Genomic DNA, 23102 nt, shown 5'->3' with positions numbered 1-23102 from the left:
AAACATCATAAAATTAAATTTAAAAAACACATTTTATTGTTAAAAACCCTCCCCACTACGGTAAGTTTATTTTAAACCATAATTTTAAAAACTTTTTTTAAATCAGAATTTTTTTTTTTAAATACATAAATTACTTTAATTTAAATTAATAAAAATATGTTGTGTATTTTTTCTAGTTTTTATTTATTGGTTTTGTGTGTTTTGGGGGCGGTTTCTCATTCATAATAATGGGAACTCCAACTTATTCATAATAATGGGAGTTCCCATTATTATGAATGAGAACATACTTTACCTGATTGGCCAGAGCCAGGTGTCTGCAGCTCCAGGCCTGCGTTCGCCTGACGTGCATGTGCCGTGATGCGCAGTCAGAGGAGGCCTCAGGACTGGGAACTCGTGTGGACGCAGCAGGATAAATTAAGTGCGCATTTGTTTTAAAGTTTTTTTTGTACCCGATCAGAAGCAGCCGATCGGGATTTCTGGGCCAATATCAAGAGTTGAGATGATTAACTGTGGTCATTTATTGAATCTTCTGAATGCCTTGATTACTTTACAGCCTTGTAACACATTCCAAGGGGATCCTTGGCTTTATAAATAGAGGCATAAATTATAAATGCTAAATCTTTATAAATCACGGGTTTACAAACTTCTGTTCATCCAAAGCTGCTGCCTGTATCCTAAGTTGCATCAAGTCTCATTCACCCCTCACCCCTCTGCTCCCATACCTTCGATAAGGTACCACATAGTAAACCCATGAGGGGTTGGGAGAGGTAGCAGAATGGATAGCAAGCTGGCTACAAAACAGAAAATGGTAGGGGTTAAGGGAAGCTACTCAGACTGGCAAAGGTGGGAAATGGTGTTCCACAGGGATCGGTGATGGGACCACTGTTGTTCACAGTTTGTATTAACGATTTGAACTCTGGAATCGGAAGTACAATATCTAAATTTGTGGGTGCAGTTAATAAAAAGGAAGATTGTGACAAAATGCAGGAAGACATTAATAAACACAGAATGGGTATAAATAAGTGTGATGTAGTGCATTTTGGTAGGAAGAATAAGGAGGCTACACAATACTTGATAATAAGGGTCTAAATGGGATAGAGGAGCAAAGGGATCTAGGGGTACAGATACACATCACTAAAAGTAATGACACAGGTTAATAAGGCAATTTCAAAAAAACAAACAAACCAAGCACTAGGGTTTATTTCTCGAGGGATAGAATTGAAAAGCAGGTAAATCATGTTAAACTTGTGTCAAACTTTGGTTGAACCACACTTTGAGTACTGTGCACAATTCTGCTCGTCTTATTATAAAAAGGATATAGAGGCATTGGAGAAGGTGCAACATTTTTTTACAAGGTTGATGGCAGAATTGAGAGGTTATACCTATTAGGAAAGATTGAACAGGCTGGGGCTCTTCTCTAGAAAAGAGAAGGCTGAGAGGTGATCAGATAGAGTTCTTTAAATTAATGAAGGGGTTTGATAGGGTATACATAGAGAAGATGTTTCCACTTGTAGGGGATTCAAAAATTAGGGTCCATAAATATAAGATAGTCATTAATAAATCCAATAGGGAATTCAGGAACAACTTTTTTACCCAAAGAGTGGCAAGAATGTGGCAAGTGCTACCACAAGGGGTAGTTGAGACAAATGGCTTGGATGCATTTAAGGGGAAGCTAGGGAACAATAGGAGGTTATACTGATAGAGTTAGATGAAGAGGGGTGGGAAGAAGCTCGTGTGTAGCATAAACACCGGCATAGACCAGTTGTGCCGAATGGCCTGTTTCTGTGCTATATACTGGATGTAAATGAATTTCATTAATTGAAATAGGGTTACTGAAAGGTGGTGGATTGACACTAATTGAAAATGTTTCTTTTTTGTGATAAACCCATTTTCAGCTGTTTTAATCAAACTTCACCAAGCTACCACTCTTCCGTATATGAAGGAAATGTTATTAAAGCAATTTTAAAAAAAATTTACGTTTTAAAACACTGCCAATTGCACTGCTTCATGGCAAATTTTGCGTTTGGCGATTATGAAAATTATTTTGAGTGGAACCTCCTGGAGAGGGAGAAAAGCACTTTGCAAAACAGGCGCTATTTGCACCAGAATTGCCGCTTGCACCCAAAGCGGAAACTCTACCCCAAAATATTATGTCTAGTTTTGGTTTTGTGGCTGTCTCTTTAAATCCAGTAACCGTATATAAGGAGTTTAGAAGCCAGTTGCAGTTAAAATCCATGTCCTTAGCCTAAATCAAATTTTGAAAGCTTTTCAAGTGTTCCACAAAGACTTGAGGTAATTACAAATAGCAGTGCTGTTTTAAACTATCAGATCAAACATATTCTAATTAATGTAGCTATATGGGTAAGAGAAACAATTGAATACAATTTGCACATTTATTTGAACAAAAATATTTCAGATTATCAACCTCCTTTGCATTGTTGCCATCCTCCCGTTCAGTAAAATTGCAGGACCACCCTTCTTCCAGTGTTACTGAAGTCCAGGATCCCGGCTGTTGTCACTAAACCATATGATCCCCTCCTGAATCCTGCTAAACAACAAGCACATACCTTGAGCCTGGGACATGTTGCTTACCATCCTGCTATCTATATCCTGGGCTTTAAAAATGATGAAATAACATTGAGTATTGGTAAAGAAACATATAGTACTAATCAAGGCAATTGTTTTGCAGTTTTCATGAAAACTGTACTGAAGTGCTGATTTAATCCCGAAAATACCAGTAAATATTTGAAATTACAACATAACACTATTTAACTTATTTAATCACTGTAAATCAGTGGCCTTAATATATTGTGCATTACATGACTTAACATCCTTATAATTAGAAAATCTAACTCCCCTTGAGCAACATCATGGAAGATCCACTAGTAATACTTTAAACATCATATCTGCATTTTCAGATATCGTACTGCAAATATGACACCACCAATTTATATAGTGCTTTTAATGTAAGAAAATATCCCAAGACGCTTCACAGCAGTGTAGTCACACTAAAATTAACAGCAAAGGAGCAGATTATTAGGAAGGGTGACCAAAGCTTGGGAAAAGAGCATCTTAAAGAATGAGAGAGAGGTAGAGAGGCTATTTGTTTAGGGAGGGAATTCCAGATCGTAAATGGCTGAAGGCACGACTGCAACGGTGGAGCAAAGGGAGTGGGGGATGCGCAAGAGGCCAAAGTTGGAGGAACGCGGAGTTCTTGGAGGGTTGGAGGAGGTTGCAAAGCTAGGGAGAGGTGAGGCCATGGAGGGATTTGAATACGAGGAAGAGAATTTTAAAATCGATGCGTCGGTATGATCAGGAGCACTATAGGTCAGCAAGCACAGGGTGATAGATGAATGGTACTTGGTGCAGATTAGGATACGGGAAGCAGAGTTTTGGATGAGTTCAAGTTTACGGAGGGTGCAAGGTGAGAGGCAACAAAAGCATGGATGAGGGTTCCAGCAACATATGGGCTGAGGTAGGGAACGAGACGGACAATGTTACGTAGGTGGAAATAGGCTTTCTTCGTGATTGAGAGGATATAGGGTCGGAAGCTCAGCTTGGTTGAATACAGAGATTGCAAACAGTCTGGTTCAGCTTGAGTCAGTGGCCATGGAGGGGGATGGACTTGGTTAAGAGGGAACGGGTGGAATCAGTGGAGAGGGAATGTGGCCGAAGACACTGGCTTTGGTATTCCCAACGTTTAATTGGAAGAAATTACGGATGATCCAGAACTAGGTGTCAGATAAGCAGTCTGACAACCTGTAGGCAGTGAAGGGGTCGAGACAAGTGGAGCTGGGTGTCGTAAGCGTACAAGTGGAACCAGACGTTACATCGTCAGAGGATGTCGCTGACGGGCAGCATATAGATGAGAAATAGGAAGGCGCCAAGGATAGATCCTCGGGGTACTATAAATTAAAGCTGTGGGGACGGGAACAAAAGCCATTTGCACGAAATTCTCTGGCTATGACTGGATAGGTAAGAGTAGAACCAGGCGAGGACTGTCCCACTCCGCTGGACAACGGAGGAGAGGCATTGGAGGAGGAGGATGTGGTCAAACTTGTCAAAGATTGCAAAGGATCAAGAAGGATGAGGAGGGATAGTGGTCACACACACAGGATGTCATTTGTGACTTTGATTAGGGCAGTGACAGCGCTGTGGCACGGGTGGAAACCTAGTGGGAGAGCAATACCTTTTTGTTGATGCAAAATAGTCTTAAAATGCTGCTTGCTCTGAGCTGGCATCTGTACCTGATTTGCAAAGTTTCCTGATCAATCATCAGTTGAGGCTCTGTTTATTTAACATTAATTTGATTTTTATAGCGGTAAAGGGATGCAACTCCACTTTGCCATATAATAATACATTGTGTATTTCATTGTATAACATGTCTGTCCTTGTAAAATAGTACATTTTGGACCTACCATGACTATAATTATGGGAGATCTGCTAATATATATATACGGATTGCTTGATGGCTCAATGAAACTGAATTGTACAAACCAAGAAAGTCACAGATTCAATACCCAGACTGTGCCGATGAAAAACCCAGGATGAATCTTCTTCAGGCCCACTGATCTACATTCACAAAGTCAAATTCCCTTTTTATTACTTGGATTATGTAATTTTTTTGAGATTATTTCCTTTTGTTTTGAGGATCGTATTGCTTCAGTTCTTATAAACTACTTGTGTTTTGCCATTCCAGCTTTGTGATGTTTAGATTGCTGCCTTGTAATAATTCCAAGATCAGCACCTAAAAAAAAAAGTGGTGATTATTTTCACTATAGTGATTTTACTGGTATGCTTTTTGTGGAAAAAAACATTGAACAAAATGGCGTTCTTATCTTTCTGATCCATGAACCTCATAACTATGTAAATAAAATCTGGAATTCTGAAATAAAAGCAGAACATGTCCGTAAAGTATAGTGGGTCAGTCAGCTTCTGTAAAGCAAAAAGGCAGGTTGGGGTTAAGCCCAAAACATTAACCTGTCTTTTCTAATGCTACTAATGCTGTCTGACATGCTATTTCCAGTATTTTCTGTTTTCCTCAAGTACGTTCACCAAATGATGCCATGGGATACAGCCTAGTGGAACAGTTAAATGGCGACATAGAACAGCTTAAATTTAGCAATGAAAAAGTGTAATTTTAAAACTTTTAGATGATGGTCCTGATGAAAGCTTGACTGTCTTAAAATAAAATTGTGCTGCTGATGAATTTTAAAGCAACAACATTTTTTCGTGGTGAATGTTTGTGTTTATCAAGCTGGCTGATGTCAGCACTGGGAAATGGAACATATTTTCTTTGATTAGGTCATTTTGTCACTATCAACATTGGGTCAGGTACAGGGCAGCCAGATGTAGGACAAAGTTCCTTTTAACTCTGCCACAACAGCTTGTCTGAAAAGTAACCTCAATCTCAATCTGAATCTTACCCTGTTGGCTAGGGTAATTATTTTTGATTTCCCACAACAACCATTCTTCTGAACTCACTCGGAGTGAGAATGCCAACTTAATGTCATTATGTCCAAATAAATTATGGGCACTGTAGTAACTGGGTTATTACCTGTCTCGTAAAAGGGTAACTTGCCAGTTTCATAAATTCAAAGTGGAGTTGGCTGGGATATTGATGGACTGGATTCAGCTTTATGTTTCGGTGGTCTGGAGTTTATTTAGTGCTTCAGGAAAATGGAGTATTGCAGTGAGCTCTTTTATCTTAATAATTCTTGACATACATAAGTGGCAGAGTGAAAGCATTTTACAAGTACTTTTGAAACAAATTTGCTAAAAGATTTACTTCTAGATTGTGTATATCCAAACTAGGATTGAAAGTTACAAACTAGTGCACCCCTATAGAGAGGATTCATTGGGGGCCTGCGATTTACTGAAAATGCTGGCAGGCCCAACACACTTATGGTTTACTTCTCTAGAAAATACCAAGGGCTAGACTTTCCCTAAAGCCCCTCAACGCCCGATTGCTGCCCTGAAAAAATGCTAACGTTCTGCAATTAATGCGGGCGAGAATTTCCATAATTAAGGTAAAACATATCGCCCGGCGAGAAAATGGATCTTGCAACAGTATTCTCGGCAGTTAAAGGCGAAACTAGGTGAAACGGGCTGTTCTTAAAATTTTTTTAAAAATTTATTCTGAGGCTGCGGTTGGGTTTAGGGAGGGGGGAAAACGTAAAAAAAAAAATCACTAAAAAATGTTAAAAAAACATTCCCAAGATAGTTTTACGGTTAATCGCTGTTTTACAATTTAAAAAAAAAGAAATTTTAACTTGCCTTTCTTTGCAGAGTACTCACCTACCGCCTTGTTTAAGCAGCTTTTACAGAACAGTTCCCTCGGCGATCTGGACGGGCGTCCTGGCGATTTTCTCGGCGGTGCACGTCGGCGGTTTGGTCCCGGCGGTTGTTTCGAGATGTGGGCGATAACATTTAAAAAGTAAGGGGGAAGCTTTCGCCGGGCAGTTTCTCTCTCAAAAACAGCTGTACCGCTGAGAAAACCGCCGAAAATGAAGGCGGAAGTCTTCCCCCGCCCCCCCCCCCCCCCCAAGTCTCATTGTGTGTAACACAGATTTAGCTGTTTTAGTTTTTGAAAAATATTGAAACAACATAATTGCTTTATTGTGTGGGAACTTAACCATTGCAGAATGTTACTGTTCTGACAAAAGGTCATCGACTTGAAACGTTAACTCTGTTTCTCTCTCCACAGATGCTGCCTAACCTGCTGAGTATTTCCAGCATTTTCTATTTTTATTTCAGATTTCCAGCATCCGCAGTATTTTGCTTTTGCAGAATGTTTCTGTGTTCTATGCTCTGACGTACCAAGTGACGGGGAATATAAACTTTGTAGAGTGAAGTGCTGAAGTCAAAATGTTAGGCTGCTCTTTTTAGCTATGTGCTTGTGTTTGTGATTCTGGAAGTCAGTGACAGGTTGAGAAACTTAACGTGACACACTACACATATGATATAAGATGAATTCAATGCTGGGAATGCCACAGCTGAATTTTAAATATGCAATTGCATGGCTGGAGTTTAGGTTCTGACTATTTAACTGAATTGTTAAAGTCTTTATAATAAAATTAGATCCATCTGATTTCAAGTTACAATAATTTGTACGTTTTATATGAATTTGTAGCTAAGACTAGTCTCTGAGATTTTTTAACGAAGCTAAAGTCTATTGAGAATTCTTTTGTCAGAATGTGAGGGCTAAGAGTAATATAATCCATCCTTGCCTGTGTGAAATGAACCTTGATATTTAAAGAGGATCTGCCGCTGTTTATTTATACTGATTGCTCACAAACAGTCCCCTGTCGGAACTAAGTTGGTTTGATTATTTCTACAGAGAATATATGTGAATTGTTTTTGAGGAACCAGGCCAAATTATTTCATCTTAAGAGATTGGTGTCCTGTTAGCAAGACTTGTTGTTGTGGCAATTTTTTTGTCTTGGAAGTGTGAGAATTGCTTGAATCAAACCTCTGAATAGTATGCCTTGGGTCTTTAAATTTGATTTGATTGACACCTCTGTGCCCAGAGGCAGCTGAGGCTAGGATTAGAAATGACCAATTTTTGCTAGTGCTTTAGTTCATGTGATTCAATCGTTAGCTCCACGCCACAATAACGAGCTGGAATTCCATGGTGCTTAGAGCTCATAAAGGACTCGTGTTATGATTTAGTATGTTGAACTTAACAGGTTAATGTACTTGTGAAAGTAAAGTACTATATTGTAATCTCTGCTGATTTAGTGTCAGTCGAGATTATGTGCATAAATCGACAGTGGGGCTTGAACCCACAACCAACAGAGCCAAGTTGACATAATGAGGAGAGAAGACATGATGAATCAAGAAGTAGTGATTAGGTGATGTCAAACTTGGGTTGTAAAACCCTATAGTTTGGAGAGGAACAGGAAGACTGAAAAAGGTAAGAAGTTCCACAGTTTTGAGGTCTTGGAGGAGAAAAATTAGGAATTTGAGTAGGAGATGGAGCAATGAGTCTTGATTTCAACACAGATGCAGGGAAGAGTATGCAGGATGGACTACTTGAGATTAGAAGAGACAACAGAAAATAATTCAGAGGAATAATGACCATAATATTAACATAAAGACTAAATTGGGGTGATTTTTTTAAAAATCGTTTATTTAATGTTCTGTCTGTATGTATTGTAGGGAGGATTGCTAGAATTAAAGCCCCTGTTGAAATAGTTTGGAATGTGGCACAAATGGCTTTTATGATATAACCTCCCTCCTGCATTAAGTTGCAGCAAGAAATTAATTTCATCATTGCTGGTTGAGCAAATCCCTTTACTCTATTATTTTTCAGTGATTCTGTAATCTGTGTTTTTGCAATCCTCCAATAAATAAAGCCTGTGGTCCCTGTTGTCGAGGTCAGTTAACACACTTGATTTTTTTTTTGAGTGAGCGACCTTTACATGGGCTGAATAAGCTATTCACTAAATTCCCCAAGTATCTGTGCCTAACATGGAGCGAGGAATGGGATGGAAGTGCATTGGTTAGTAGAGAAGTATACAAATTACCAATCACTATCAAAGGCTTTGTGAATAGGTGAGCAAAAACTGGAAAGAAAGTTTGAGAGATATGTGAAGATTCTTGATAATTTAATTGTTACTACTATTTACTCCATAATATATGGGACAAAAAAAATGGCTTAATTGGTACAGCAATGGTTCTCATAGTAGGTAAAGATACCATTCCTGTGTAGTACTAAGAGAAATTGACCAGTAGGTCCTGCCTATTAGCCAAGTCTGCATTTGAGGCAGAACAATTGGTTTCAAAGTCCTTGGGGATCAGAAGGCTTAAAAATTAGCCTGGGTTTGAGCTTCTAATTTCTGTCCGATGATGGCTCCTGGAATGTGTGGACGTCCAGTGATGACAGAATCAGCTTAGCTTTGATGTCCTCTATGAACACATAACTTGCCACCACGTGCTGTCCAGGGCAGACATGGGGAAGAATCACTAGAGTGAGGTACTATACCTGTTAAACTGTACCCAGCATTAGTTAGTGACTTGGGGGTGATGAAATGCAGAATTGATAGTTAAATTGTGATACATCAGTCTCTGCAGCAACTCAAAAAATGGCACACCCTAATCTGTAGCGGTATCGATTAGTTTATGATAATTGAAAATTAGATATATGATCAGTTTATTTCATCATTGGTTTGGACTTGGCAACAAAACCATTGTCAGAGGGACAGTTCTCCAGGGATTGTATTCTCGCAGTGATGCAATGTTTGGTTAAGATGATTTCAATGTAGGACAGAACAGATCAAAATGTCCAGTCAAGCATACCTGTTTGTGCTGTGATGCAGAAAGCTAGCCATTGTGTCCCATTCTATCACTCAGTCTCTAAAGCACCTGCTGTACTGTACTCGAAGCTTGTGTTTGTACTCAAGTTTTTGTAAACAAAGTACAAGATACCACTGACTAGTTTCTACAGTGATATGAATACTGAAAATTTCATTGATACCATAAGAATGGTTCACTGATGCAAGTGGCAATTGGTGGGAACACTGGGTAATGAAGATCTGCAAGAATGTGTTTGCTTTGTGGGAAGGGGGAAGAGAAGAGAGTCAAGTTCCTTTTTTTCCTTTTGCTTTTTAATGCCCTCTGTATACTTATTCCAAATAGCTAACTGGAAAAAATGATGCTGTCACACTGATTAATTACAAACTTTTACAGGCTTTCATTCAATATTTTGTGGCAACGCCATCTTTCATTACCGAGAATGAACAGGGCTTTAGCTACACTTTCAACATTTCAAAGCAACGTTCAGTATTTCAGTGAAAACTATTATTCGGCATATGTTTAGGATATTTTATAATTCCCAGTAATTTTCAAATATTTTTGTATTACTGTATCTTACGGCCCCTCTGAAGCGAATGCGTTTCATGCCAGTGAAAAACAAAAGGACTACACACTTAGGAAATATCATCCGAGGCTCCATTCAGCATTCCAGAACTTGTGAAAGAATGTGAAATATACAGTTGCTAATTCAGAAATATATAACACTGCTGATGAATCCCTATTTGTAATCTACTGTGTAGTGTGAAGTAACTAATCAACAGCTGTTGCATTGCAGATGTTTGAGAGTGGTTTATGTGAAAATTATGAAATGCTGCATTGAAAATCATTCTACAGACATAATGCCTATGGAATTACCCAATACAGAAAGCCCGCAGTATGCATTCAGTTTGGAAATATATATTTTTTAAACTTTGAAGTGCTTTGTACAATATGTTGAAAAGAAAATGATAAAATTGCTCTACATTTTATAGTCTATATTCACAAATGTCAATGTGCATATATGTGTGGTTTCGTTATTTTATTGAAATATATGTATTTGTTTCCTGTGAGGCATTTATTGCAGCACTTGTATGCAGTACGGCGTTAAGGCAAATAATTTAATTCCAATATTTTAAAAAGTGGAGGATTAGTAACACTGGTTGTGCAGTGGATATAGCTGAGCTCTCAAAAGATCAACTCTGCTGATTATAATGCCATGATCTTTTCATTAATTACAATACCACATTTAGAACGAAAAACGAGTTCCTCTTTAAAAAGTAACTCTTAATAAAAAAACATTCCCGCACAAAGCTTAAGAATGTCCACTGCTGCTTCAAATTTCCTCAGGAAAAAACATAACCCATAGTTAGAACTCCATTACTTTAAAATGATACTATGGAATAGGATAAAAGTCCTTTTTCTGTTCCTTTATCGAAGACTGTTACCCATGGTATTGCAGCTGGCCTTTTCACCTCCCAAGCCCAGGGGTGCTGCTAATGCTGGCACCTGTTATCTGGACTGTGATCAACTATGAAACAGGCCAAGAATGGGACCTAGGACGTTCTGCATGCGTTGTGCTGCAGGTAGTGACTTTACCCAATAGTGATCACAGAGATAGTTTTTTTTTGTATATTTTAATACTTCCAATTTATGTTGTGTTTTTCCTTTTTTTATATATGATTGTGTATTTTAATGGTTAACCTTATGGAAATAACTTCAATGAATTGTAAAATAATTAAACTAACATCCAGACCCCCACTCCGCCAATCGGCTGATGTGGTTTTAAGTTATGTATATAATCTAATTTTATTCTTGTGTTTCACAGGACTGTTAAGCAGTCAGACTACAACCAGCAGCAATAAATTGGAGAAGCTAGACTCGCAGCAAGTACTAAAGCTCTGTTTACGCTACCAGGATCATCTGCATCAGTGCGCAGAGGCAGTGGCTTTTGATCAAAATGCTCTTGTTAAGCGAATCAAAGAGGTAAGATGGAGGGAGGAATGAGAATGAGCAAATGAGCATCTGTAAAACTGTGGTTCATCTGTAATTAGCTCTGAGGTAGCTTCCTATGGTCTTATCGTAAATGCCAGGACAGAATGATTTTCACTGTTGTTTCCTATGAGCTGACTTGGATTTTGGCAAGCCTTCAGTAAATTTCTGTGTTTTTTGTTAGTTTCTAAGTTTTGATACAAGTATGACTGTTGTACCTGGAATATTTGACACAAACAACAAATAGTTAAAATTGAGATTGAAAGAAGTAACAAATATCAGAAATAGTATACTTATTCTACAAAATATATTGTATTGATTACTTTTCTACTTTTTGAAACAAGTTATTAAGCATTGCTAATTCAGATATAAGGCAAGTCTGATCCAAAGTTATCTCCGGTTGTGCCCTAGTAATATGCTCTGACCCAAATCTCAGTAATACAACTCCTACTGTATTAGTCTGGCATGTTTCATACTAGCAAACAGTATAGTCTTTCTGCAGGTCAATTTCCAGGTATAGATAGCTCTTTGACATAGCTAGTCCAGTTAATTTAACTAGGGACCTTAAGAAAGAAAGACTTGAATTTATATAGCGCCTTTCACGACCACCGGATGTCTCAAAATGCTTTACATCAATGTGATAATGACCAGATAATCTGTTTTTGTTACGTTGATTGAGGGATAAATATTGGTCAGGACACCGGGGATAACTCCCCTGCTCTTCTTCAAAATAGTGGCATGGGATCTTTTATGTCCACTTGACAGAGCAGACAGGGCCTTGGTTTAACCTCTCATCCGAATGACAGCATCTCCAACAATGCAGCACTCTCTCAGCACTGCACTGGAGTGTCAGCCTAGATTTTTTGTGCTCAAATCCTTGGAGTGAAACTTCGTCTGACAACCTTCTGACTCAGCGGCGTGAGTGCTACCCACTGAGCCACAGATGACATTTGAGATGCTTTAACAACCATTTGAGATGCTTTAACCCATAATTCTGGATCAGAATTGACCCAGATCCATGAGGTTAAAGGACAGTGCCCTAATATTCTTTGTAAACTAGGAGTGTGTGTACTGGCCCAGAACCTCCTGGGACAGCCCTGACCAACATTTAGCGGGAGCTGACTTGTCAATTTGCTGCTCCTTCTAAAGTCCAGCCACCTGTTCTTTGTTCCCTTTTGAAAGTCCAGCTCTGCCCTCTCTGTTCCCTTTTGGACGTACTTCTCTCCAATTCTCTGTTCCCTTTTAAGAGTCCTGCTCCGCATTCTTTTCAAAAGTTCAGCTCTCTCATCTTTCAGCTGCTCCTCGTGTGGCAGCTCCGAGGCTACAAGAAGCAGAGTGAATAAAAGTTGTTGAAAAGGTAAAGGGAAGAGGTCAGGAAGAGGACAGAAAGATGAAGTAAAAACTAAAGGAAGTAAAGGAGCAAAGTGAGGGCAAAACAACAATGGAGGAGAGACAAAAAAAAAAGTGGAGAGACAGAAGCAAAAATTAAAGAAAGGGGAGTTATGATAAATATCAGGTTCATAATTCAGTGGAGAACCAAGCTGAATACAAAAAGTACAGAGGAGAACTGAAAAAGGAATAAGAGGGTCAGAGAGAGTGTATGAAAATAGATTGCCAGCTAACATAAAAGGGAACCCAAAAGTCTTTTATAAACATATAAATAGTAAAAGGGTAGTCAGAAGTAGAGTAGATTAGGAACTAAAAAGGAGGCCATGGCTGAGGTACTACATGAGTACTTTGCATCTGTCTTCAGTAGAGGATTCTGCCAATGTAGTAGGAAAGGAGGAGGTAGTATATAAATTAAGTAGGATAAAAATAGATAAAGAGGAGGTATTTAAAAGGTTAGCAGCGCTCAAAGTAGAAAAGTTACCCGGATGGTATGCATCTATGCATCCTTGCTTCCTGAGGGACGGACGTAAGGGTGGAAATTGCAGAGGCTCTGGCCACAATCTTCCAATCTTACTTAGATATGGGAGTGGTGCCAGAGGACTGGAGAATTGAAAATGTTACATCCCCGTTCAAAAAAAAAAAGGGAGAGAAATAAACCCGGCAACTACAGGCCAGTCAGCCTAACATTGGTGGTGTGGATACATTTAGAAACCATAATCTGGGACAAAATTAATTTGCACTTGGAAAAACATGAATTAATAGATGAAAGCCAGCATGGATTTGTTAAAGGCAAGTCATGTATGACTAACTTGATTGAATTCTTTGAAGTAACGGAGAGGTTTGATGTGAGTAATGCAGTTGAGGTTGTGTATATGGACTTTCAAAAGGCATTTGATAAGTACCACGTGATAGACTTGTTAGCAAAATTGAAGACCAATATATTTAAGGGGCAGTTGCTGTGTGGATATGAAATTGGCTATGGGACAGAAAACAAAATAATGGTGAAAGGTTGTTTTTCAGACTGGAGGGAAGTGTGCTGTTGTGTCTCCAGGGTTTGGTGTTGGGACCACTGCTATCTTTGATTATACATTAATGACCTGGACATAAGTATATAGGCATAATTTCAAAGTTTGAAGATGACACAAAACTCAAATTTAGTAAACAGTGAGGAAGATTGTAAAACTTCAGGAGGACACAGTTTGGTAAAATGGGCAGACACATGGAAGATGAAATTTAAGTCAGAGAACTGTGAAGTGTTTCATTTTAGTAGCAAGACTGAGGAGAGGCATCAATGGTACAATTTTAAAGGGGGTGTAGGAACAGAGAGACCTGGGGGTGTATGTGTACACATCTTTGAAGGTGACAGGACAAGTTGAGAAGACTGTTAAAAAGGCATATGGGATCCTTGGCTTATAAATACATAGAGTACAAAAGCAAGGAAGTTATGCAAAACCTTTGTAGGTTAGGCCCCAGCCAGAGTTTTGTAGCTAATTCTGGATGCCCCACTTTAAGAAGGATGTCAAGACCTTGGAGAGAGTGCAGAGATCATCTACTGAAATGGTACCAGGGATGAAAGACTTCAGTTACGTGGACTAGAGAAATTGGGTATGTTCTCTTTTTAGAGCAGAGTAGGTTACGGTGAGATTTGATAGAAGGGTTCAAAATCATGAGTTTTGATAGAGTAAATAAGGAGAAACTGTTTCTGTTATGTATTAATGCTTGGGGGTCACCAGACACCAGAGGGCGCCGCGGTCGGAGGTCATCGGGCTGTACGCATGTGGCATGTGTACTTGGTCACCTGCATATAAGCTGGGTGTCTTTGTCACGCAGGCACTCTTGCACTGGAATAAAGATTGATCAGGTTGCACCTGAGTGAGTTTACAGTAACCAGACTCTTGAGTCATTACAATTGGTGATGAGGTAATTTAAGAACCTTCGCATGCACAATGGGCACAGTTGTAATCCTGGAGAGATTCCTGGAGGGCGAGGATTGGGCGGATTTTGTCGACCACCTGGATCAGTATTTTGTGGCCAACATCATGGAGGCAGAGGCCTACGCAGTTAAGCGCAGGGCAGTTCTCCTCACCGTTTGTGGTCTGAAAATTTATGGCCTCATGAAGAACCTTCTCTCGCCTGAACGTCCGGCAGAAAAAGGGTACGAGGAATTGTGTACGTTGGTGGGTAACCATCTGAAGCCACAAGAGGGGATCATCATATCATGCTACCGTTTCTACACGCATGTTCGTGCTGAGGGCCAGATCATGTTGGGATTTGTCGCCGACCAGCAACGTCTTGCTGAGCCGTGCAAGTTTGGGAATATGCTGGAAGACATGTTGCGTGATGTCTTCATAATAGGCATCAGCCATGATGTGATCCTTAGGAAGCTGTTGGTTGCAGAGACCATCTGGATTTGAAAAAGGCCATCGCGACTGTCCAGACATGCATGACAACGGATGATAATTTGAGGCAGATATCATCGATGAGTCGGAGTTCCACGGCAAGTACTGTAAACAAGATGGCGTCGTTTTCAGGCAGAGCTGCTTATGCGAAACCTGCCGCTGCTCAAAGCCCGGCAACTGGTTCGAACCAGATTTCACTCTGTTGGAGTTGTGAGAGCAATCATCGGCCTCATCAGTGTCAGTTTAGACAATACACATGTAATGGATGTTCGAAAGTGGGGCATCTTCACAGGACGTGTCCGCAACGGAGCAAGCGTGGTGCGGCTCACCACGTGATTGATGAGGACCAGTTCAGTGATGGTCCGGATACGCAACCCGAGGAGGAAGTGAATGGACTGTATTCATCCCTGAGCAAGAGCCAGCCGATAGTCATTAATGTGAAGCTGAATGGCGTATCAGTGGAGCTGGACACTGGTGCGAGCCAGTCGATAATGAGCTAAAGGACATTCGACAAGCTGTGGGACACTAAGGCTGCGAAACTGAAGCTGAGTCCAGTCATGCCAGGTTGCGTACTTACACTAAGGAACTTATACCGGTGCTCGGCAGTGCAGCAATCGAGGTGTCATGACGATGTGGTTCACAAGCTACCATCATGCGCCGTCCCAGGTAATGGTCCAACGCTGTTCAGCAGGAATTGGTTTGAGAAAATCAAGCTGAACTGGAATGATGTCAAGATATTGTCCATGGTGGATGATACTTTGTATTGAAAAAGTTTCCTTCTTTGTTTGAACCGGGCATTGGTAATTTTACGGGAGCCAAGGTGCAGATTCACCGGGGCTCCAATGCAAGGCCTGTCTATCACAAAGCTCGGTCTGTTCCTTACATGATGAGGGAGAAGGTTGAAATTGAGCTTGACAGACTCCAGCGTGAAAGGATCATATCACCGGTCAAGTTTAATGAGTGGGCTAGTCCCATTGTTCCTGTGCTGAAGAGTGATGGCACAGTCAGGATTTGTGGAAACTACAAAGTTACGATTAACCGATTTTCGAAACAGGATCAGTATCCGTTACCGAGGGCTGATGACCTGTTTGCCATGCAAGCTGGTGGAAAGTCATTCACGGAACTGGATCTGACGTCAGCTTATATGATCCAGGAGCTTGTCGACACTTCGAAGAAACTCACCTACATCAACACCCATAAAGGACTGTTCGTCTACAACAGGTGTCCTTTTGGGATTTGTTCAGCTGCAGCCATAGTTCAGAGGAATACGGAGAGTTTACTGAAGTCCGTTCCTAGAACAGGTCACAGGTTGCGACACTGCTGAACATCTGAACAATCTTGAAGTCCTACAGTGTCTGGACAAAGTGGGACTCGGGCTGAAACGCTCGAAATATGTATTCATGGCACCTGAAGTCGAATTCCTCGGGAGGAAGATTGCTGCTGATGGCATCAGGCCCACTGATTTGAAAACCGAGGCCATCAAAATGGCACCAGGCCTCAGAATGTGACGGAGCTGCATTCGTTCCTTGGGCTACTCAACTACTTTGGTAATTTCTTACCCAGATTGATCACTTTACTAGAGCCACTGCATGTGTTATTAAGAAAAGGCGACAACTAGTTCTGGGGTGCGTCTCAAGATAGAGCCTTTGAGAAAGCCAAGAATCTGCTATGTTCAAACAAGTTGCTTGTTCATTATGATCCGTGTAAGCGTCTTTTATTGGCCTGTGATGCTTCATCATATGGGGTTCGCTGCATACTCCAACAAGCAAATGAATCGGGCTGTTGTGTATACTTGGAGAAGTCTGTCTAAAGCGGAAAGAGCTTAAAGTATGGTAGAGTAAGAAGCTTTGGCCTGTGTGTATGGGGTAAAAAAAAATGCACCAGTACCTGTTTGGTCTTCGTTTTGAACTAGAAATGGATCACAAGCCACTCATTTCATTGTTTATGGAAAACAAAGATATTAATACCAATGCACCGTCCTGCATTCAAAGGTGGGTGCTGACATTGTCTGCCTATGATTTACATCATCTGTCATAGACCTGGTACTGAGAATTATGCCGATGCACTGAGTCGTCTGCCCTTACCCACAACTGAGATGGAGACGTCTCAACCTGCAAATCTACTGTTAGTAATGGATGCTTTTGAGAGTGAAGGAACCCGTCACTGCTCAACAAGTTAGGATCTGGACCAGCCATGACCCTATTTTATCGGTTGTGAAACGGTGTGTACTCAGTGGTGATTGGTCTGCCATACCTATGGAGATGCGTGAGGAGACCAAACCTTACAACCGTCACAAGGATGAGCTGTCCATTCAGAGACTGTTTACTGTGGGGTAATCGTTAATCATGCCTAAAGAAAGGTAGAGAAAAATTTGTACGTGAACTTCATAGCATTCATCCTCATATTGTCATGATGAAGTCCTTTGCTAGGTCTCATGTATGGTGGCCTAGAATTGACTCTGATCTGGAATCATGTGTGCATCAGTGCAATACTTGCATGCAGCTAAGTAAAGTACCAGCGGAATCTCCAATGAGTCTTTGGTCGTGGCCATCCAAACCATGGTCGAGGATCCACATTGATTTTGCGGGCCCGTTCCTAGGAAAGATGTTTTTTGTCGTCGTAGATGCATATTCTAAGTGGATCGAGTGTGTTATTATGTCATTCAGCACATCTACAGCTACAATTGAGAGCCTTCGTGTCATGTTTGCTACTCATGGTTTGCCTGACATTGTTGTGATCGGATCTTGCTTCACAAGTCTCGATTTCCAAGAGTTCATGAAATTCAATGGCATCAGACATGTGAGATCAGCTCCATTCAAGCTCTGCTTCTAATGATCAAGCAGAGCGTGCCATTCAAACGATCAAGCTAAGTATGAAACGTGTAACTCAGGGCTCACTGCAGAGAGGGTTGTCATGTATATTGCTCAGTTACAGGTCAAGACCTCATACGTTTACTGGGGTTCCTCCTGCTGAACTATTGATGAAGAGAAATTTCAAGACCAGGCTTTCTCTTCATTCTGATTTGAAAGATCGTGTTGAAAACAGACGTCAAAGTCAGCAATGGTGTCATGAGAGAGACTTTTCTTACAGATTTACTTCTACCGGTAATAGCTAGAGAGGGTAAAATTGTGTCTGCCAATATATGTAAACTCAAAGTTGATTCAGCTTGTTTTTGCCAGTTGGGAAATTAAGTTTCATTTTGAATGATGATAGAACAGTGATGACCTAAGAAGCTATACAACATGTTTGTTTGTGTTGTGATTCTAAGCTGCATGCCAAGCATTACACAATATCTAAAGATATTTGCAGATGTTTCAAATTCTAGCTGTTTCCAATATATTATTCTCCTTTGAGTTATGCAAGTTTGCTTTAACGATGCATCAACTGATGCGTTTTCCTAAATCCATGATTTACCATGCGCTAATATTTACCTTTTTTATAGCCATGTTGTCAAAGTCCTGACTATATCATTGGACTATAAGTTTAAAATAAAATCTAAAAGTACACCTAGAAATGTTGAAAATTGAGGTGGAGCTGCTCCCACTAAAGGGAGCATTGGGACAGATGATCTAGCACAATGCACGTTGGGTGGCCACAATAACCTGCTGATGCAAACCATCTCATTTGTTGTAAAATATGAAAGATGTGTCACAAGTGATTTGAATGGTACTTTTCATATTGCTTGCTTTTCCACTGCTCTACTTCCTTTGCCTCTCTCCTCTCTCACTTAGCTTACCTCCTATCTCCTCGTCCTTATTCGCTTTGTTTTCCCTTGCCTCTCTTTCACTTCAGAGAATTATACCTAACACAGTATGTGATAGTGATGGATCTTTATTAATTAATCAACACTTTCTCACAAAAGGGAGAGACAATATCTGTCCTGTTGGTTTCTAATCAGCAAATAGTACTTTTACAACAGAGAACTGAATTATTAGCTGTAAAATGCCCTTAGTGCCCTGATCATCTTTACATGTTTGTTTTGCAGTAATTTTGCTCATTTAACTGGATCACTATAGTCTTCCTGGGCAATAAAATATTACAGATTAAAATAGACTTTAAAGTGAATTGTCCTGTAAGTGGTGAGGTAGGATTGTTTGGATTAGGGTATGCAGAAAGATTTCTGTTAGGTCAATAAAGCTAACAGGGTTTCTGAGTGCTTCTGACTGAGGTTCAGAGCACTTCTATTTACAGCCTTGAGGCAGCATCTCTTATTATGTTGTAATCTAGTGGAAATCCATAGTTAGCAGTTTTGGGGCAAGAAGTTATTTATAGTTCCTCCTAGAACATGAAGCTGCTTAAAATTAAGATGTGCAAGTAAATGAAATTTGTGCAATTAATCTCTTCAAAAACATTATATGTATCAGGCCCTATGCTTGTGTTTGTCTTCCCCTGTTGTATCGAGTAAAGTTGGACAGTTGGAAAACAATGAAACCACCTTCTTGTTTCTTGAGATTAACTAAGATTACTGTCTGTCAATGGAGCTGGTTAAAACTGTTTGAACAGCCCCAATAGGCTGGAATGCAATCATTTATATAAAATCAACACAAGGATGAAATTCAAGACCTAATTGTACTTTGTAATTGTTAAAACAGAAAGATGAAATAACATTTTGGAGTCAGTCTAGGGTCGTAATATAACCTTTCTTGTTGATTTTGCTATTCATTTTTCTATCATTAAAGTAGCATTTCTTCCCAGTTTGTCAGATAAGAATTTTAATAAACTAAGTCTATCTTTACTACTACTGAATTTCCATGCCACATAATCTGTTTTTCCTTTGTTCTAATATCACTTCACAACATTTGCATTTAATGCAGCACTTTATCATTAACAGTTCATGAATCCAATTACTTGACCCAGATTTAAACCCAATTGTTGCTAAGAACTCTTGCAAGAGTTAACAGAAAGATTTGCGGTTTTACACACTATGCAGTCTGTGTGCAAGCTAAACACTAATGAGACATCATAGATAAATAAAGCCACAAGGAAAAATTGAGGATAAGGAAAGAGGCATACATTAAGTATATGGACAGCAGGGGAGAGCATTGTAAGGGAATATATGAAGAGATTAGGAAAGAAGTAAAAAAAAACAATTAAGAAGGCAAAGAGGAACTATGAACATAAAACAAAATAGTAAAATATTTTACAGGCACATCAATAAAAGAGGAAGGTCGGGATGGGAGTAGGGCCACTAAGGGATGGACAGGATAATACCACAGGCAGTGATCGAGATGGCAGAAATATTAAATAATTACTTTGCCTCAGTATTTACCAGGGAGATAGAACAGGTGGACATGACATTGGATCATGAGATTAGTAATGAAATAACTGCACTTAAAATAAAAAGAGAAGTTTATATTAAATAAACTAATCAAACTCAAAAGAGGATAAACCCTTGTCCGGATGGATTACATCCGCGCATTTTAAAAGAATCTAGGGATAGCAAAGACATTACTACACATATTTAATAATTCATTAGAAAAAGATGTATTGCCAGAGTACTGGCAGATAGCTAACATAATACCTATATTTAAAAAGGGAGATAGAACATGTCCAGGAAACTATAGACCAGTCAGCTTAACATCGGTGGTAGGAAAAATAATGGAATCCCTACTAAAGGAGAAAATAGAACATCTAGAAGCCAAAAATGTAATGAATAGTCAGCATGGATTTCAAAAGGGAAAATCTTGCTTGACCAACCTCATTGAATTTTTTGAAGGAGTAACAGAGAGAATAGACAAGGTAATGTAGTAGATGCAATTTATCTAGATTTTCAAAAGGCCTTCGATAAGGTACCACATGATAGACAAATGAATAAGGTCAGAGAATGCGGAGTTGGAGGACAAGTAGCAGAATGGATCGCTAGCTGGCTTCAAGACGGAAAGCAGAGAGTGGGGTAAAGGGTAGCTATTCACAGTGTCAGAAGGTGGGTAGTGGTGTTCCACAAGGATAAGTGCGGGGACCACTGTTGCTCACAATTTATATTAACTATTTAGATTTTGGAATCAAAAACACAATTTCTACCTTTGCGGATGACACCAATTTGGCGGGGGGGGGGGATATTTAATATTGAGGAGGACTGTAACAAGTTACAGGAAGACATTAATAAACTTGCAAAATGGGCATATAATTGGCAAATTAAATTCAACACAGATAAATGTAAGATATTACATTTTGATAGGAAGTGTAGAGAGGTCACCTATTACTTGGAGGGTACGAGTCTGGGTGGAGTAAAGAAGCAAAGGGATCTCGGCGTACAAATACACAAATCACTAAAAGTAGCGACACAGGTGAACAAGGCCATAAAAAAAGCAAACCAGGCACTAGGGTTTATTTCTAGAGGGATAGAATTGAAAAAGTAGGGAAGTTATGCTAAACTTGTATCGAACCTTGGTTACACTACACCTGGAGTACTGCATGCAATATTATAAAAAGGATATAGAGGCATTGGAGAGGGTGCAGAGAAGATTTACAAGGATGATACCAGAAAAGCAAGGGTACACATATCAGGATAGAATTAACAGATTGGGTCTCTTTTCGCTTGAATAAAGAAGGTGACCTAATTGAGGTCTTTAAAATTATGAAAAGTTTTGATAGAGTAGATAATATGGGCCCAAGTTTCGGGCCGCGCCTAGAACGGCGCAGCCCCGACCTGGACGCCCGTTTTTCGCGCCACAAAGTGCGCCTAAAAAACTTCCAGATTCTCCGGCTCCCTGCAGGTCGTTTGTAGCTCGGCGCGGTGCAGCACGAGCTGTAGGGGGCGGAGCCAGGTCCCTGCACTGAAAACAGTGCCGGGACCTCTGCACATGCGCGCTACAGTGGGCGCGCATGTGCAGTAGCTTCAGGCGCCCTAAACTGTGTGGGAGGGGCTCGAAGCACGCAGCCCTTAGCCCTGGCCGAATGGCCTCACTGGGGCTGCGTGCATAAGGCTCCTCCCACGCCCAGCTCCTGCTTCCTCCGGACCCGACCCGACTTGACTCCCGCTCCCACCCCCCCCCCCGGACCGCGCACCACCTCCCCCCCCACCCCTCCTCCCCCCCGCTCCCCGACCGACCTTCGCTCCCGACCGATCCCACCCCCCCGCCCCCGACCGACCGACCCCTCCGCCCCGACCTGCGCTCCCCCCGATCCGCGCTCCCGGACCCGACGCCACCTACCTGTCAATCCGGTAAGTCTAAGCTCGAAGTCTTGGGCTCGGCCGGGCCGGCCCGTTCAGCCTCCCTCTTTGCTCTCGCTCTCGCTCTCTCTCTCTCTTTCTTCCCCTCCCTTCTCTCCCCCCTTTCCCTTCCTCCCTTCTCTCCCCCCTTCGCTTCCTCCCTTCTCTTCCCCCTCCCCTCACTCCCTCCCTTCTCTCACCCCCCTTTCCCTTCTCTCACCCCCCCTCCCTTCTCACCCCCCCCTCTCTCACCCCCCCCTCTCACCCCCCCCTTCTCTCACCCCCCCCTTCTCTCACCCCCCCCCTTCTCTCACCCCCCCCCTTCTCTCACCCCCCCCCTTCTCTCACCCCCCCCTTCTCTCACCCCCCCCTTCTCTCACCCCCCCCTTCTCTCACCCCCCTCTTCTCTCAGCCCCCCCCTTCTCTCACCCCCCCTCCCTCCCTCCCTTCCTTCTCTCCTCCCTTCCCCCTCTCCTCCCTTCCCCTCCCTCCCTTCTCTCCCCCCTCCCCTCCCTTCTCTCCCCCCCTCCCCCCTCCTTTCTCACCCCCCCCATCCCTCCTTTCTCACCCCCCCTCTTCCCTCCTTTCTCACCCCCCCTCCCCTCCTCCTTTCTCACCCCCCCCTCCCCTCCCTCCTTTCTCACCCCCCCCCTCCCCTCCCTCCTTTCTCACCCCCCTCCTTTCTCACCCCCCTCCCCTCCCTCCTTTCTCACCCCCCTCCTTTCTCACCCCCCTCCCCTCCCTCCTTTCTCACCCCCCTCCCTCCTTTCTCACCCCCTCCCCTCCCTCCTTTCTCACCCTCCCTCCCTTCTCACCCCCCTCCCTTCTCACCCCCCCCTCCCCTTCCTCCCTTCTCACCCCTCCTCCCCTCCCTCCCT

General features: G+C 41.4%; 1 protein-coding gene across 4 annotated transcripts in view; it reads left to right on the top strand.

The window, feature by feature from the left end:
* borcs5 (BLOC-1 related complex subunit 5) overlaps nucleotides 1–23102 on the top strand; it is a 164844-nt gene that overhangs the window by 70001 nt on the left and 71741 nt on the right. For all 4 annotated transcript variants that reach the window (XM_070900414.1, XM_070900413.1, XM_070900412.1 and 1 more), the window contains one exon: nucleotides 11120–11277. In XM_070900414.1, the coding sequence (XP_070756515.1) occupies nucleotides 11120–11277 (158 nt within the window). The remainder of the gene's footprint in view (nucleotides 1–11119; nucleotides 11278–23102) is intronic.

The sequence above is a fragment of the Pristiophorus japonicus genome, chromosome 15 (genome assembly GCF_044704955.1).
Source record: "Pristiophorus japonicus isolate sPriJap1 chromosome 15, sPriJap1.hap1, whole genome shotgun sequence".
NCBI classification, from domain to species: Eukaryota; Metazoa; Chordata; class Chondrichthyes; family Pristiophoridae; genus Pristiophorus; species Pristiophorus japonicus.
This window is presented reverse-complemented; position numbering and strand designations above follow the sequence as displayed.